General features: G+C 42.1%; 2 protein-coding genes across 21 annotated transcripts in view; one reads left to right on the top strand and one right to left on the bottom strand.

Annotated features, from left to right (window-relative positions):
* zranb3 (zinc finger, RAN-binding domain containing 3) overlaps positions 1 to 5,979 on the bottom strand; it is a 45,685-nt gene extending 39,706 nt beyond the window's left edge. For 2 of the 3 annotated variants that reach the window (XM_081706094.1, XM_081706095.1), the window contains exons 1-2: positions 5,449 to 5,967; positions 5,079 to 5,169 (exon numbers count right to left, since the gene is read on the bottom strand). In XM_081706094.1, coding sequence (XP_081562220.1) covers positions 5,079 to 5,169; positions 5,449 to 5,542 — 185 coding nt within the window. In that variant the 5' untranslated portion in view covers positions 5,543 to 5,967. Of the gene's footprint in view, positions 1 to 5,078; positions 5,170 to 5,448 lie in introns of all 3 variants that reach the window. The other variant, XM_027016628.3, reaches the window with a different exon arrangement.
* Positions 5,980 to 6,463: 484 nt separating this feature from the next.
* Positions 6,464 to 17,020, top strand: part of r3hdm1 (R3H domain containing 1) — a 42,919-nt gene continuing 32,362 nt past the window's right edge. For 15 of the 18 annotated variants that reach the window (XM_027016615.3, XM_027016613.3, XM_027016618.3 and 12 more), the window contains exon 1: positions 6,464 to 6,617. The gene's annotated coding sequence lies outside the window, so the exon portion shown is untranslated. Of the gene's footprint in view, positions 6,618 to 12,495; positions 12,688 to 17,020 lie in introns of those variants that run through there. The other 3 variants (XM_027016606.3, XM_027016607.3, XM_081705969.1) reach the window with 3 other exon arrangements.

Genomic DNA, 17,020 nt, shown 5'->3' with positions numbered 1-17,020 from the left:
GCGTGGCAGGCGCTTGCGATGGCAGGTTGACGCAGCGGCCTCCGTTCAGGCCCCATTAAGCCCTGTAAATGTGTCAGCGCGCTGCATGCTAATCTGGGGTCCCGCGGCACCTGCGCTAGTCAATGTGCGCTTTTGCGCTTAAACATCGCCATCAGCAGGGGAGATTAATCCAATCAGTTCGCGTACGCGCGTACATGAGCATGAAGAATCATCTCCATAACTGCCATTCTGAAATCACAACCTCTCCATTTGCTTATGCATTTTCCAGGGCGCGTTGTGTTGTGTCTGTGGGCACCTGACGGTACTCAGGAAATCCTGGGGTATGTGACTGGTGACATGCTGTGATCACATAACGCCAAGGTTTCTTGGTTCTGTCAGCCCAAGATGTTTCCACATAAATTTTTTTTTTTTTTTTAAATAAATCTAGATTTATATCCTATCTCTTTAAACTCAGTCATCAATGTGATGGAATCATTAGCATTTGATGCACACCAGTGCCCTGGCAGTGTTAATCAACCCTGGTATAAGGCACTGTTGAAAGTCAAACCCACAACTCTAAGAATAGTCTACCCTTCCAGCATCTCTGTGCTGTCTGCTCACAGCATATTCGCTATGAGACTTTGTCCCTTTGAGTGTTTGTGCGCGTGCATGTGTGTGTGTGTGTGAGAGAGAGAGAGAGAGAGAGAGAGAGAGAGAGAGAGAGAGAGAGAGAGAGAGAGAGAGAGAGAGAGAGAGAGACAGTGTACTCTGTGTGTGAGAGAGGGAGAGTGGTGTGTGTGGTTGTGTGTGCCACTTCTATAAGCAGAGCAGGTCTGCTGCAGGGCGTGTTATTGAATTGTGGAGAAGGAGAGAGTGCGAGGCAGAATCAATATGTCAAAAAAACAGTGAGAGGTTATATTCTGCTGCAAAAAAAGCACGGAAACAAATCTAATACCACCACAAGCCGCAGAAACAGCCAAGTCAAAACAGACACTTTCAACTCACACAAGCACTTACCGACATTCAAAACAGCTAATGGAAAAAGAGCATATTTGAGTTTGACTTCTGCTACTTCTGTTTAGGTGTTTAAAAGAGTGAGTGAACAACTTTTATTTTTGTGCCCTTGAGTGAATAATTCTCCTCACAAAAATGAAAATGTTCCCGGTACTGAATAAAAATTACTAGATGCCATTAAGTACTATGCAAATTTTCGTAACGCTAACCATCATAATCATAATGTCATCGTAATCACAATGTTGCTATCATAATCACAATGCTATCATAATCACAATACTATCACAATCACAATGCTAACAATCACAATGCTATCATAATCACAATGCTATCATAATCACAATGCTAACTTGTCTCTGCCAGGGATTTGGACTGCAGCATTTCTTTAATCCTGTGTGGATGCCTCACTGACTCACTGATTGACGGACTGATTGATTCTTTTATTGCCACACGACATGTCAGTGGTAATTTTGTATCAAGATATCATTCAGCTCCTTTTTGTAGCACACTTGTTTGTGGCACAAAACACATAAACATACAATACACATGCAATAAACACTATACCAAAGTACAATATATAACATTTGATATCGGAAATTCATGGAAAATGACACAGAAATTTCATCGGTGCAGTTTTACAACAATATAATGGTATATACTACTGAGAAGAGCTTAGTAACCTTATTAACATATTACGGACAGACGTTAATGATATACACTACTCCGAAGTGTTCAGTAACTTTATTATCATATTATGGACAGATGTTAATGATGTACAATACTCAGTTTACGCAGTAAGTGTTCAGTAACCTTATTATCATATTATGGACAGACGTTAATGATGCACAATACTCAGTTTACTCAGTAAGTGTTTAGTAACCTTATTATCATATTATGGACAGACGTTAATGATGCACAATACTCAGTTTACGCAGTAAGTGTTCAGTAACCTTATTATCATATTATGGACAGACGTTAATGATGCACAATACTCAGTTTACGCAGTAAGTGTTCAGCAACCTTATTATCATATTATGGACAGACGTTAATGATGTACAAAACTCAGTTTACGCAGTAAGTGTTTAGTAACCTTACTGCAGTAGAACAAAAGCTGTTCTTAAAGTGGGTTGTCTTATTTTTAAAGATCTGTAGAAGGGAGAAACTGGAAAAGAAGGTATTCTGGATGAATATGTCATTATTCTATATAACTATTATTACTGTAATTATTTTCTTAGGTTGGTCAAGAGTGTGCTGAGAATCTATAATAAATGACGTAACAACACTATTGATAACGTAATTAAAATTGATCCAATAGAACTTTCCTTGCTTTAAATTGTCTTGTCTCTAAAAAGGCCTTTGTTGAGGTTTTGTTTTAGTTAACATGAGCATAAAAATTCCCAAAAATTCCCAAACTTTTGAAAGCTTGCACAATAGATAAAGACTGTCCAAAAACTTGAGGGAGGTTTTTCCTTTCTATTCTTCCTCTAATCCACAACGATCTGCACTGGTTTTGATGCTTTAGGCTGGAGGTTATTGTCAGTATACCATGTTACTGACTGATCCGCCACCTGCTCATAGCTAGTCTCATAATCATCTGTAACGAGGTCCATTATGGTGATATTATCTGCATATTTCACCATCAGACTCCAGATTATTAGTATAGAGAGATAAAGCAACAGACATTACACAGCCTTGAGGCACACCTGTAAGCAACAGACATTGTGATGTTAAATTATTGAATATAGCACCATTTCTTTCCACCTAACAAGGCCATAACAAAACAATTACATAAAGCTAGATTAATAATTGATCTCACTAACTTTTGAATGGGCTTGGTGATACCTTTTTATCAAGGTCTAAATATCTCAAAGTATAATGAAGAGCTTTCATTAATAACAATGTCAACCAATCATTTGGCTCAAAAAGCGAATTGAAATGAATCCAATAATGAACTGGTATGTGACTTAAGAAAAGATAAAACATTCAAATGCCTTCATAGCACTGACATCAAGTACTATGGGTCTAAAATCATTCAGTGAGGTGGTTTTAGCAAATGGAGGCACAGTAACTCTTTTAAACACAGTGGCACGGCACACCGGCTAAGAGCAGATTATGGACTCTCTAAGATTGGGAATAGGGCTGGCATTATTACAAGTAACTTCACAATATGATCTGTATCATGATATGGACAGCACGATATGATACGATCCTAACAATTTTTTTTAACACAATTTTTGTGTTATACAATTTTTATTAAGGTACATTTTACACAAAATGCTATTATTATTATTATTATTATTATTATTATTATTAACCAACAATAATACATCAATAAATAATAACAAATAAAGACCAATAACACAATCAATGGAGCTAGAGAGTAAATATAAAGTAGAGAAAACAAAAGAAAGCAGAGAGTATTCCTGAATATAGCCCAACAGCTTCTAACCTCCCACTAGCATAAAAGGTTTTAACTCAGAGTATTACTATAACTGACAAATGTTGAAACGCTTGCAGTTAAAACGCAAGTTAAATTAACATTTTTCTACCCATGTTTACCTAAATGCTAGCTTTAAATGTTGAAGGGGCTAACTGCAGCTGCTTTGCCATGTTTTTTTCCTAGACTAATGTGTTGATTTTTCCTAGAGCCAGTAGTTAAAGTGTTTTTGAGGGGCACCTCAAAAAAGGTGGCAACCTGCTGGAAGTTTTATACTGTACTTTAAATACTGCAAAAATATGTGCATTCACAAATATCGATACAGCCGTGACTATATATCGATCTACATATCAGTACAAGAATATTCACGGTATATTGCTGTATTGATATATTGTACACAGCCCTAATTGGGAATGGGAACTAATGGAACAGATGCAGGAAAATGCCAAAAATCTCAATGAACACACATAGCCTGTGTACAGTTAAAGGAATTCTTTTGAAAACATCCTGAATACATTCAGATGGAATCGGATATGTGGAGTTTGAGTAAAAGAGCAGTACACATTCAGACAATATCAGCAATATATTTTTCAGCAAAGTGTTGTTCTTAGATCTTTTTTTGTCATTTCTAGCCAAAAGCACAGAACCATGTGGGATGCTTGATATGTGCAGAGCCACTTACAGGGAGCCACCTCATTGATCTTAATGCCCTTATGCAGCAGCATCAACCAACTGCAAAACTGCCATTAACACTTTTAAATGGACTTCAGTTATTTCATTTGAAATGGAGTGATAATTTGTTTGCACAGATGTTATGATGCAAAAATTTGAAAATGAGCTAAATTTCCAAGCCTGTTAATGCTGGGAACCTTCAACACCTAAGTGGTCGTAACCGCTCAAAATTAATGTGATATGCATCCAACTCCTGAAAATGACACAGACACCTGAGAGGCAAACAGCCATAATTCCAACAGATAAACAGAGTCACTAGCAATAATACTAAACAGAGCAGATACCGTAACAATTCTGTAATATGATTACCCTAATTCATCATTCATTATGTGACCCTGATTGACAGACCAATATCACAGCGCAGTCTCAGAGCTCTATAGGTTAAACGCGTACACTGGGGATACATGATCAGTTATTTTCAGCCATGGATCCGTCTCTGGATAATTAACAGGAACAAAAAAGCACAGAGTCAAATTAATCATGAAACAAATTGGTCACATGAGCACAGAGGATAAAGCTGTGTTAATCAGGAGATACAAAACAAAGGAGAAAGTCTAAGCAATGTGTTGCTTAATTGAACATGTGCTTAATGAATATTAGCTGATTTGTGGTTTTCAATCTGCTAAAATATAATTCCCTGCAGTCACACAAAAACAGCAATCCACTGCATTAGAATATTAAAAAAAAACAAACTACCAAATTTATGTATTTAAGGTCAAACCTAGGGCACTGTAGTCAAAGTAAGCACATCAAAATTCTTCAGCACGTGTTACCGCACTCACTAGGGGAAGTCGAATATCTTTATTTTCTCTTCATCACTATCAGAGAAACATGTTTCCCCAGGGAATCGGTTGTAAAAAAAACAAAAAACAGCGGGGCCCGTCTGTGTGAGCATAGGTCTAATTAACTGCCTGACCTGTATCTTAGTGAACAGCATCTCGTGTCCTGGGATCGATCGGGCCCCTCATCACAGTATCTTTGAGGGCTCTGAGCTGCCGCCACCAGGGCTTAGATCGACAAGGGGGAGGAATAAATTACAACGTCCGGTCCCTCCTAATCACTCAGTGTTAGCTAAACAAACCCTTTTCTTATGCCTAAACACGTTCAAAAACGACATGTTTTAAACTGCAAAACAATCTCACAGCGTGAGGTCTGCAATTAGCTATTACATTAGCTAAGACACGGATATAACCGTATAATTATACTGTAATTAAAATCATTAAGTTATAGTCATTACTGAAAGTCATCATTAATAGTATTTGTACAATTGCACAGCGTTCACTAACCTCCCATCCCTCGACAAGGCGAATCTGACACCCTGGCGCTGAAATGGCATGAGCCTCTTCTGCAGTTTCTCTGGTAGAAGTAGCAGGTCCTCATCTTCACCTCGGAAACAGCTCTCAGATTTCTCCGAGGCCTCGCCCTTGGTTTTTATCATTCTTTTTAACTTTTGTTAACAGTTTATAATTCCGTAGTTAGACCTTAGTCACGAACGTTAAAGCCACAATAACGTAAGCGCCAGGTTAGCTAGTTTAGGTTAACTAACTAGCAAATCTGGTACTGTGAGGGGTTTTGACCGTTTAGGAGCACTCCTACGTGCTGTACACAAACAGATAACGTATTGCGAAGTAACACCCTGAAATGCCCGTCTAAATCTTCTTCTCAAACGCCAGCTGCCAGTCTAAGGTAAGTAGGTGTCTACACTCGCTGTTTACATCTTCAAACCTCGTGTCATGAGCAGTTTGGCGTTTCGCGGTATTCCATGAAAAACCCTACGTCATTTTCGCGCGACACTTGTATAATTTGACGTGTAAACGTTCCATTAGATAGGTTACAGTAATATGATACCTGATATTGCTGCAGCAACCGAGGCAATATGAATAAGGTTTCATTAATAATGAGAATGGTTTATAGAAACTCACACTAGCTTTTAACTACCCCGCCCAATAACATATTTGTTAAGACTGGAATAATTTTAGGTGATTACATTTCTCTTTTCACTTGTGAATGAATATTTCTGACTGATATTAACTATGTTTTGCAATTACTTGGATTACATATTACCTTTATTAACTTTACATTACATTCAAACTTTATACATAGCAATTTAAACTCATTTAGTGAATAAGAACCTCCACTGTCAAATCATCAAGTTGAACACCAGTTAAAAATCGTAAAACTCTAACGTACTGACGGAGGCGGGAGTTTCACTTTTAAGGCCTGTGATTGGCCATGGTTGTTGTTGTTCACTTTTAAGACTTATGATTGGCCATGGTTGTTGTTCACTTTTGAAGACCTGTGATTGGCTATGGTCGTTGTCCGTCACTCAGTTTCCTGCTCTCCTTTCTGGCCTTGTCTTGCTATCCCCCGTGTTGATGACTGACTGACTAGTTCAGTTAGCGCGCTAGCCGGACAGACATCTGCGACGTTTATTCAAATTCTTTTATCAATACCGGTAAGTTTATATTTATTTATGTTCTTAATATAGCTGTTGATATTAATTGGGCTGAAGGTTGTTACTATGACTGACAGTCTTAACTGTAACGACACCGCTTAGCTTGTTGAGGTAACTAGATTAGCTAGCCTAGCTAACTAGGCTCGAGCTGTTAGCTGGCGCTGTTTTCTTAAGCGAAAACCCAATTTTAAAGTAATGTCAGACTGTACTGGTATTCATAAAGCACATATTTATAAAGGAGGAATTGGAATAGTCTTAGCGACTTAAGTCAGTAGAGACCTGAATTGGCCAGCTATCATTTAACGTTAGCAGATCAGTAGGGGTGTCCCATGGCAGGAGACATTAACACCGGTTAGCTCGCTAGCTAGCCGTCCTGGCTAACGCAACAGCTTGTGGACGTTCATTCTTCCCATTGGTAAACACAGCGATAGCTCGCGTGTTGGGGGGGGAGAAAGTGGTTAGGTAGCTAGCTAGACGAGGCCTGTTGAGCTTACCTCGGGAGCTAGGTTGGCGAGCAAGGATGGCAAGCTAAACGTTTTAGCTAGTTAACTAGCTTGCTGGCTTCCTACCTACCTGCTCTGTAAATCCCAGCGGGAACTGACTTGCAGACGGCGGCTCTTGACGTTTGCTGGCTAATGCTGTAAACGAGAGGCCCTGCTTTTTCAGTCACATCGGCAGAGTTTCAGTTCTAGGACATTACTCTAAAAAAACTTGATCATCTTTCCGTTGAGCTCTTTGCTCAACTGTGAGACTTGATAAATCCCTGTGTTCTAATTAAGTTTATTTCCAGCGAATTTAATATTTAGCCATCTAACATTACTGTTACACAATTAAATTTTTTTTTTAAATATCTGCTACCATTCAGCTTGTACCATTCAACCTAACCGGCTATTATGCAGTTTTGTTCACTTTATACTGCAGTGTTTTACTCTTGTCTATTTAAAACTGTACTTATCTCACTTGTAATCACCTGGAATAACAGACTATATTTGGTCCCAAACGACTCTCTTGACATGCTGTCTATAGCATTCAACTCGGGTTGGCAAGTATTTGAGGATTTCGAAACGTTTTTGAAGAAGGTCATTCTGGCTCTTTGGTCTAGTTTCATATACAACCAAGTCTTTTCAGAACCATTCAAGTTACTTAAGAATTAAATACGCATGAGCAATAGGTTGACTACCCATCACACCCACATTCCACACTTTTGTTACTTCTTCGACAGTATTCTGAAAACTTCACCCTTCTGTCACCCATGAAGTTCTTAGAGAAAGCTGCAATCGGTCATAGTGCCTGGATGTGTGTTGCATGTCCACAATTCTGAACTACATATGTGATGTCAAATAAATCACCCTGGTTGAACTCTCTGAACTTTTGCTCTACTGTTTAGTATAGATAAATATCTTGATAAATTCACTACATAGCCTGCTATAAATATCCTGCTGTGTTTGGTCCAATAAGATGACTGAAGCAACTGTTCTAGATGCAAAGCTGAACTACAGTATTTTAGAGAATAAACTCTTGCCCCAGTGTAAGCATGCCTTCTTTATTAAAACTCATTTGTTTTTAGGTGGCAGTTCAGCTTGCTCTCAAACATTTAAAGGTCAGGTGATTTGACTGAGTGAAAGACTGAGTCAGTTCAGTTTTTATTCATTTTTCATAATCTGTTCAATTGGTATAAAGTCAGGCTATTGCAGCAAAAGAAAAGTATGGGCTGACTGCAATATGATTAAAATACCGAAAGACTTTCTTTTGTTATGGCCGAGGTTTAAATAAAATGTAAATGGAACCAGGCTTGTATTTTGCTTTGTGAAACATGGACTTTTGACATCTGTGCAGGACATAAAGTCATTTGGGACTGGGTTGGATCTGAAGTGCTTTTGCAGAGCCTTCAGGTGAGGAGTTCTGAAGTGCTGTCTGAGCTCAGTGGACTCGAGTGGACCAGGTCCAGCTGCTCATAGCATGCTGCGACAGCAAGCCACAGGTCACATCTTATCACTGGTTGGCTTCCAAGTTCAATTACAGTTTCTCTGTTCCCAGGTGCTACAGAATGTGGAAACCAGATTAGATTACTTAGATTAGCCTTTTGGGCCTGCCTGTATGTCATTGTCAGGATAAGTATCTGTTTTGGGCCACTTTGTGTGGATATAAATATTTAAATCACAACTGAGCATCAAAGGCTGTGCTGTCACTACAAACAAGCTCTACAAAAAAAGAATCACTCTCCTCAGCAGTAGCTGACATGCAAAATTGTCTAGGCAAGGACCTGACCTTGTCATGATTTTGTGATTGTTTTCACCATGTTAGCATGTGCGCATTGCCAGGCTTCCCCATGCTGCCCTCTCTGTGTCCTGGATAAAGTTAGTGGCATCAGTGAGGCTGCACCGAGGAGCCATGCGCCATGCGCCCCTCCGAGCCCGGCTGGGGTTAAACCTAATCCATCTCGCACGCCGCCTTTACCCAATGCTCCAGCTCCGTCACTCAACCGTTTAGCAGCACCGGTGGGGCAGATCAGGCCCGGGCCCATGTGTCCTGCTAAATCAAGTGTTCTGACGGGTCGGTGAACCTGAATGACGGAATGAATAATAATGCATTTTGAGCTGATGGATTTTTGATCCCTTATCATTGGGCCCCATGTTTTGGGCTGAGCTGGCATTTCTCTGTATAAATAGCCCTAAAAAGGTAAAAAGGAAAAAATGCTGACGAACCTGTTCATACTTGGGCATTTCTTGCAAATCTACTCCACACATATTACCTACCCATAAGTGCCCATACACAGAAAGATGTACAACCAGACAAGGGAAATGGTTGCTGAGAGAATATTTACAGCATCTAATTTCCCACATTCACTGCCAGCTGGTTAGGAGAGGCCTCTGGCCGTTGCTATGCTAGGCCTTATCTCAAGCTGCTAAACTGGACTCAAATGGAAGAAGGGTGTTTTTGGGTCACTGCAGTTTGGGTTAAGTCCTGTGGCTGAAATGGCAGGTTCTGAGGATGTGCAGTGGTGCTAAACTGCTCTCTCTTTGGGCCGGGGAGGCAACATTTGATTTCGGTGAATGTCAGAACAGCACGTGCGTGTCCAGAGAGAGAGAGAGAGAGAGAGTGTGTGTGTGTGTGTGTGTGTGTGTGTGTGTGTGTGTGGCCATGAAACTCCTGCAGTGGGAACCGACTGGTGCCAAGGCGGCAGGAGTGGAGCGGTCCTCGGTTCTGTTTGGTTCTGCTCTGCAGTGGGTTTGGGGCCGTCCGCTCTCTCTCCGCTGCTCTCCGAGCTGGTGTGATCTCAGTAGCACTAACCAATCCCCCTGCCCCCACTGATCCCAGATCATGCGCTCGACAAGTTGCTGCTTCAGGCAGACCTCGACCAGAAGAAGATGCTTTCTTTGCTGGTGCTGCCCTCGGAGCCCTCCGGGAGCTTGTTAGAGCCTACCATGTCCTGGTCCATCACTCCGATACTGTGCACTTTGGAGGGAGGGAGGGAGCGGGTTAGCTTCTGGCTTCAATAGGGTGTGTGTAAATAAACACATTTGTCACTGCTCTCCTCAAAGCAAATTGCATTGCGGGCCATAATTATCCAGTGGGGTTTCTCCGTCTGCTTTCTAATGCAGATGAGTAGGAAAAGACGAAGCCCTCACCAGGGTTTGTAGAGGTTTTGGCTTTGAGCTTCTGCTCTTACTGGGAGTAGGTTGCTTGTCTTTCTAATTCTAGTTTTGTTTTTTTTTTTCTTTATTGTGTGGTTTTTGTCTGCTGTTGTCAGTTTGATGCAAATTTCAGTTTATTTATTCAGAGAAAAACCAGGGCTTGTTGCGTTCATTATTGCTGTCGTCAGCGTTAGCTGAGCTTTGGTGTTTAAAAGATGTCCCATTCAGTTGTTCTTTTTGGTTTTAGCAACACTCCCTCCAAAAAAGTGTTATAGCCAAATGCTGGGTGTTTATCTTTTGTTTCCTGTGTAAGCTCAAAGATGCTACTAGTAATTGTGTCCAGAAGTCCTCTGCATGCTGGATTTGTTTTGCTTTTCCCTTTACTGTGCACCGTTCATCACAAGGCTATGGGTGAATGAGTGCTGAAGGCAGACACGCCCCTCAGCAGCCCAGTGGGCAGGCATGGGCGTGGCTGCCGAGGGCGGCTGATCCGCCTGGCAGAGACATGGCGTATGGAGATGGTGCAGCAGATAAATGTTGTAAAACTGGTTGGGATAGAAAAGGAGCAGGGGGAGGGGGAGAAATGGTGGATGAGTCAGATATCTGTAGCCAAAACTCTGGCAGGAGGAGCTGCACAGGTTATGCGCACCTGTCTGTGTTTCGCCTTACATGTCTGTGTGTATCGCTACATCTGTCTGTGTTGTCTCACATGTCTGTGTATCTCTACAATCACAGCACTGCACTTGTTTAGTGTACACTCATTCTGAAGGGACTGTATGGCACTGCTATGCTCAGCTGATTTAAAAAAAAATTTTTTTTAGTGTTACTCTGTTCAATTGGATTTCCTTTTTTGAGTTTGTCTGAAGTGTGCTAGCTAGCTACGTATTTTTGTAAATAACAGTGACATGGCAAGAAAGTTAAGTGCATTGGCTAACAGTTGTCCAGAGGAGGAACTGGGCTGAAATTGTCAGTTCTTTGGGTATCTTTCTCCAAAACCTGAGCTTGTGAAGATTCAGCGCTTAATTAGTACTAAGTGGTAAGAGCCGACTATAACCGTGCGCTATGCTGATAGGTCACTGTGCATTATTAAGATGGACTGTAGCTAATCTCACTGTTCTTTGTCCTGTTTAGGTAATTTAGGTACAGTATTAATTAGCATGAATCATTAGAATTTCTGTAAAACTATATAGATAAACAGTACTGTTAAGTGTAGGAGTCTACAGATGAGTATAATATCTGTTTGTGTCTTACATACTCAGTATGCTTGATTTCATGCATGGCCATAAAAAAGGAATTAAAAGCAATACACATATACAGTTTCATTGTAGGCATTTGAAACTGAAATGTTATAATATCCAGCAAGTATTGTTCACCAACAGGTAATTTGAGTTCATTTAGTCACATGTAAACTTTAAATTAATATTGCATACCATCTTTATTGCCAAAGAGATGGTCATTCAAGTAGCTGAAAAGCCTGGATTTTAGAAAACTAACGAAAACTGCTGTGCCTCTGCCAAGAGTGGTGGTGTACAAAAAGAAGCAATAAAATTAGTTTCTTCTTAAGCATACTGTTTTTTGTTTTAGTTTTTACTATATTGTGATATTGTAAACCGTGATAAAAGGCAAAGTAATTTACTAGTATGCACTGTGCTCCTGAGTGCCTATTATATTTTAAAGGGTTTACAGGGTGAAATAAGAGAACTTTGAGAGCACACTGCTCCAGTTAAAGAGTCCGTGTTAAATTGTTCACTGGCTGCATTGAGTGTGGCTGTGACTGTAGCTCTGAGTATGCACTCCATGTGCACACGCCTCGTGGACTGGAGGAGGTGGCTCAGTACCGCTGGCACACTCGCTCACTGACAGACTCTCTCTCAGCTGTAGTCCAACACACGCACTTGCCCAGACTAGCCAAATGTGTTAGAGAGAGAGAGAGAGAGAGAGAGAGAGAGAGAGAGAGAGAGAGAGAGAGAGAGAGAGAGAGAGAGAGAGAGAGAGAGAGAGAGAGAGAGAGAGAGAGAGAGAGAGAGAGAGAGATAGATGCACCCATTCCTGCCCAGCCCTTCCACCCGTGTCATCTCCCTCTTAGGTTCATGGGGCCAGTTGATTGGCTAATATGGGAGGGACCCACATTAGCTCCTGCATGCTGCAGCCATCCTGCAGGCCTCTGTGATTGGCTTACAGGAGGATGATCTCACTGAAGCCAGCTGTTGATTTGGCTCTGCGTGTATGTGTATGAGGGAGGGAGAGAGATAGAGGGAGGCAGGGCTGGTTGTCGTAGCGATGGGTTGGGGCAGGTACCCAGGCGCTTGTATGCCAGACGGAGCTGAGGTGAGCATCACTGAACGCACTCCGGACCAGGCGGCTGACGGCGCTATGGAAACTAACGATGTAAGCTGCCGAGAGGATGAGGCTCGCTGTGAGGCAGGTGTGTGTGGGTGAGTGTGCGCAAGCATGTGTGAGTGTGAGTGTGTTTGTTTCTTATGGGGAATGAATTTACACTGTTTGACTGCTGTTTAAAGAGTTTAATCAGAGTTGAGTTCTGAATGTGAAATTTGAAAAGCTCTGTTTTTCTCATGGGTTTTGCCTATGTACAGTAGGAGAACACACGCTTATTGTAGGAGCTGAATCCAAGCATGGGAATCTTATAATACCATCTGTACAAGAGGGTTTGGAAAGACTGTCCTTATCCTGCAAAACAGAGAACATGCACTGAATTCGGAGTGTTCATATTAAGTCACTACACATCAATTCAGAACGATTGTGTGTATGCTCATGCATGGGTGAGTTTTTTAAAAACACAGAATGTAAAGGAACACAACTTATTCCTTGGCTCAAAACTGTCATGTCTTGGTTCGTAATTGTGCCAACTATGCCTAGAGCTACCATTAGTAGGTGTGTGTGTGTGTGTGTGTGTGTGTGTTTGTGGTGTTCCAGCCATGTAAATTGCAGCATGTGGTTGCAGACATTCTCTTTATGCGTGGAGCAGTGTGATGGGAACGGCAGGAAACATGGGCGAGAAGCCCCACGCGGTGCAAACCGAGAAATAATCAATACAAACGGGTCCAGTGGGAGCAGGGCATCTTCCACTCTCTGCCCTTTGCTCACTCACTTTAATTGGCTCTTTACCAGAGGGAAAGTTTGTCTGTCTGATTTGTGCTTTTTTTTTTTTTTGTGCCTTGCTGTCTTTTGCGGCCAAACTGATGTAACGGTTCCAGTAACAAATACGTTCTTATGTGTCGGGCAGTTTGACTTTGCATTTACATACCTTTTAATTATTTTGTTAGATGACAGTGTCTCAAGAAGCTTTGCTGTGAAAATCAACATTGTAAACAAATTGCCTTAAGTTAAATTGGGGGTTAAAACGGATTGTTCAGAGCATATCTGTCTGATCACATGGCTGTAGGAAAATGAGTGGAATAATCATTTAGTGCTGTGGTGATTTTAAGCAATTATCTGCCATTACTGGTGCAATACTCTTATGCTGTCGTTGAGCCGGGGATCATTGGTTTGTTAACATGAGCGCCGTGTTCACAAAAGGCTTACTGTCAGTGGGCCAACTGAGCTGGCAGAGCCGTCTCATTCTGAAATGGGGGGGGGGGGAGAGAAGGAGGGCAGATAAAAGTTAAAATGATGCCCGAGTTTAGCACTGGGGCTTCGGGCTGGGTCGTTCGCTGGCGTCATTACTGCGCAGACCGCCACTAGGTTCTCCCAGGTTAAGTCACAAATTGGAAGTAGTCCTGTGGAGTTGGAGCCCGGCAGGGCGCTGGTCCTGGTGGGTGGATGAGGTGGTACTGAGCTGCAGCCCTGCGGAGTTAGAGCCTGGCAGGATGCTGGTTCAGGCAGGTGTATGAGGGGCTGGTGAACTGCCTTGTGAATTTCAGACGTTCAGCGAATATTCGGGCTGTAATCGCAAGGACAGAATACTGTATTGCTGTTATGTCGGTAGATATTTCAACTGCAATATATTTTACACTGTATGAAACATTGACTTGACATAGTTTAAGGTTGGCCAGAATACCCCCTCCAAAAGATGTCTGTTTTCCCTGAAACAGATGAATGCTGTGATTCCCACAGAATGCTCCTTGGGAACGTCCTATCAGTTGGGACACTATCAGCATGCAGGAAAACAAGTTGATGAATTGAATTAACAAATTATATAAATGGTTCACTGTGCAGTCCTAATGATAATTTGTTTGAACATGCACAGAAAGGGACCCATTGGGGGAGCCATTTTATCAACCCTTTTGACCAAAAGTTGATTGCTGCTATTTTCGATTGTTCTTGGTATTGTAGCAGTCTAGCATCATGATTTGTCTCTTTCATGATCATGCTGATTGGTATAAATCCTGCAGATGAGATTATGCAGAGGTGATTATGAAGCAGCGCACAGCCTTTTGCCTGACAAAGGCACCATATATGATTAGCGCCCTCCTGTGGCTTGAACAGCAATTGTTTATGCAGTGATGCATTTAAATCACCAGTCATGTAGCTTCTGCACTCCTAGTGGCCCAAGCTGAAGGCGACCATGCTGTGTCTGTCTGTGTGTGTGTGTTCGCGTGCGGGGGGGGGGGTTGAGCGTGGAGCGTGTGCTGCAGTGATGGGTTTGCATTCTTTAACTGGGGGGGGGGGGGGGGTTGGGAGAAAGGGAGAAACAGGGGTGGGTTTTTTTGTTTTTTGTTTTTTTTTTGAAATGTAGATTCAGAGCGTCGGCCTTGTTCTCACACCGGATCTCATCAAAAAGTCCAGCCTGTGGGGAAAGTACTGAGCACAGCAGAGAGCTGCATGTGCATGCTGGAGAGGGAGTGTGAGACAGGGAGGGAGGAAAGAAAGAAAGAAGGACAGAGATGGGGGGGGGATGGAGGAAGAAAAGATAAAGGGGGGGAGAGACATGGGTGGATTTAAAAAAAAGACAGACAGAGAGGGAGGAAAGAAGAGACAGATGGGGGAAAGAAAAGGGGGAGAGATGGATGGATAAAAAGAGACAGAAGGGAGGGGGGGAAAGATGGGGAGAGAAAAAGATGGAACGAGGGAGATAGCGAGAGGATGCTTGTCGTCTTCTTGAATTAAATTTTGAGGAGCTGTGTGTGTGTTTGCACATCCGTCCATGTGGCTCTCTCTTCGACTTGTCTGGTAGAGTTCAGCAACAAGATAGTGCCCGTCATCTGGATTACGTAGTCCAGCGTGAGATTAGCACACTGCGCTAGCCACCAGCTCTGACCCCTCACACACAGTGGAAGACTAACGACAGAGAGGCAGTCTCTAGTTCCCTCGCTCACATATGTTAAATCCAGTTACAAAATCTCTTCGCATGCATGCATGCATACATACTGTACTTTGCAAGATGTAGAAACATAGAAGTTTAAAATAAACATGGGGATTTTCTTGCAAATTCTGTAAATTGAAGTGTAATTCAGTGCTATTCAGTCAGTAAACATTTCTTCAATGTTATCATTGAAATTCTAAGCTTTCAATATAAAGGTCATACTCTACGCAGTCATATATACGGTACCCAATGCTTCACAGACTTGTTCTTTGGATGGTTAATAATTTGGAACACTAGGTGGCGATGTTTGTCTTTTACTGGATGGGCAGCAAGAAGCTATCTAGCCATTCACTAGTAAGAACAGTAGCTGCACAAGCCAGTCAGTTAGGAAGGTTGCCTAGCTACTGAGCTCTTTGCCAGCTATGTATGCCATGTACGTGTGATTGCAACTTTATTTTTTAACTTATAATTATGATTATCTTTCTGTTGATTGGTTGTTGTAGTTTTAAATGTTGTGTTAAATATTGAATATAGAAGAAAAGTGAAGTGTTCTCAACTTTTTTGACTGATAGAAATGTTTTGTTGTACTTGGGCTAATATACAAAATGATTTATTACACGACAAATATCTTTTTTTTTCTGGGTTCAAACAGAGAATTGTCATAATAATAATAATAATAACGACTAATTCTGGGTGTGGTAAAATTCTACAGAATATAGTGTGTTAAGTTTATAGGAACAGTCTCAGCCTGCGGGGAAGGGAGGACAGGAGGGGAGGGTGAGGGAAAGATGGAGGGGGTGGAGTTGGCGGGAGGCAGAGAGGCAGAAGAGAGGAAAACAGGGCAGTTTAGACAGGCTTTAATGGATGCAGACTGCCTGTGGGGAATTTTACACCCTTGTCCAGACTCCGCAAGCACTGCTGCTGCAGGATGGTACACACACACACACACACGAACACATGCGCGGGTGCCCAGTTGCAGACTTTGACAGTGCAGTGAGGGACAGTGTGTGAGCTCAGACAGCTTGTGTGTGTGTATGATGCAGCAGCACATGCTTCTGTCACGGACGCCACCTGTGATACTGTCACCAAGCGCGTGATTCTAATCTTCTGCATCCTGATTAGCCTCGCGTGTGTGCGCGCGTGCGTATGTGTGCCTGTGAGCGCGTGCCTGTGTGAACGTGTGTGCGTAGGTGTCTGAGAGAACATCACACATTTATTGAGCTGCCTGCATGCAGATTGCAGTGTTGATTGCCACTTCCTGTTTCAAGGGAGCTGTGTGTGTGTGTGTGTGTGTGTGTGTGTGTGTGTGTGTGTGTGTGTGTGTGTGTGTGTGTGTGTGTGTGTGTGTGTGTGTGGTATAGTTTTGTTAACAGCATTATACAGCAGGGTTGAGTTTACTTGATCTCATCTCTGAGGTTGAGCGGCAGGCGTGCATTTGCCGGGTGTGCGGTTGCTGGGCATGTGGGTTGCCAAGTTTGGGTGCTATGCCAGTTTGGCAGTGCCAG

The sequence above is a fragment of the Electrophorus electricus genome, chromosome 23, assembly GCF_041902795.1.
Source record: "Electrophorus electricus isolate QZ-2024a chromosome 23, ASM4190279v1, whole genome shotgun sequence".
Taxonomy (NCBI): domain Eukaryota; kingdom Metazoa; phylum Chordata; class Actinopteri; order Gymnotiformes; family Gymnotidae; genus Electrophorus; species Electrophorus electricus.
This window is presented reverse-complemented; position numbering and strand designations above follow the sequence as displayed.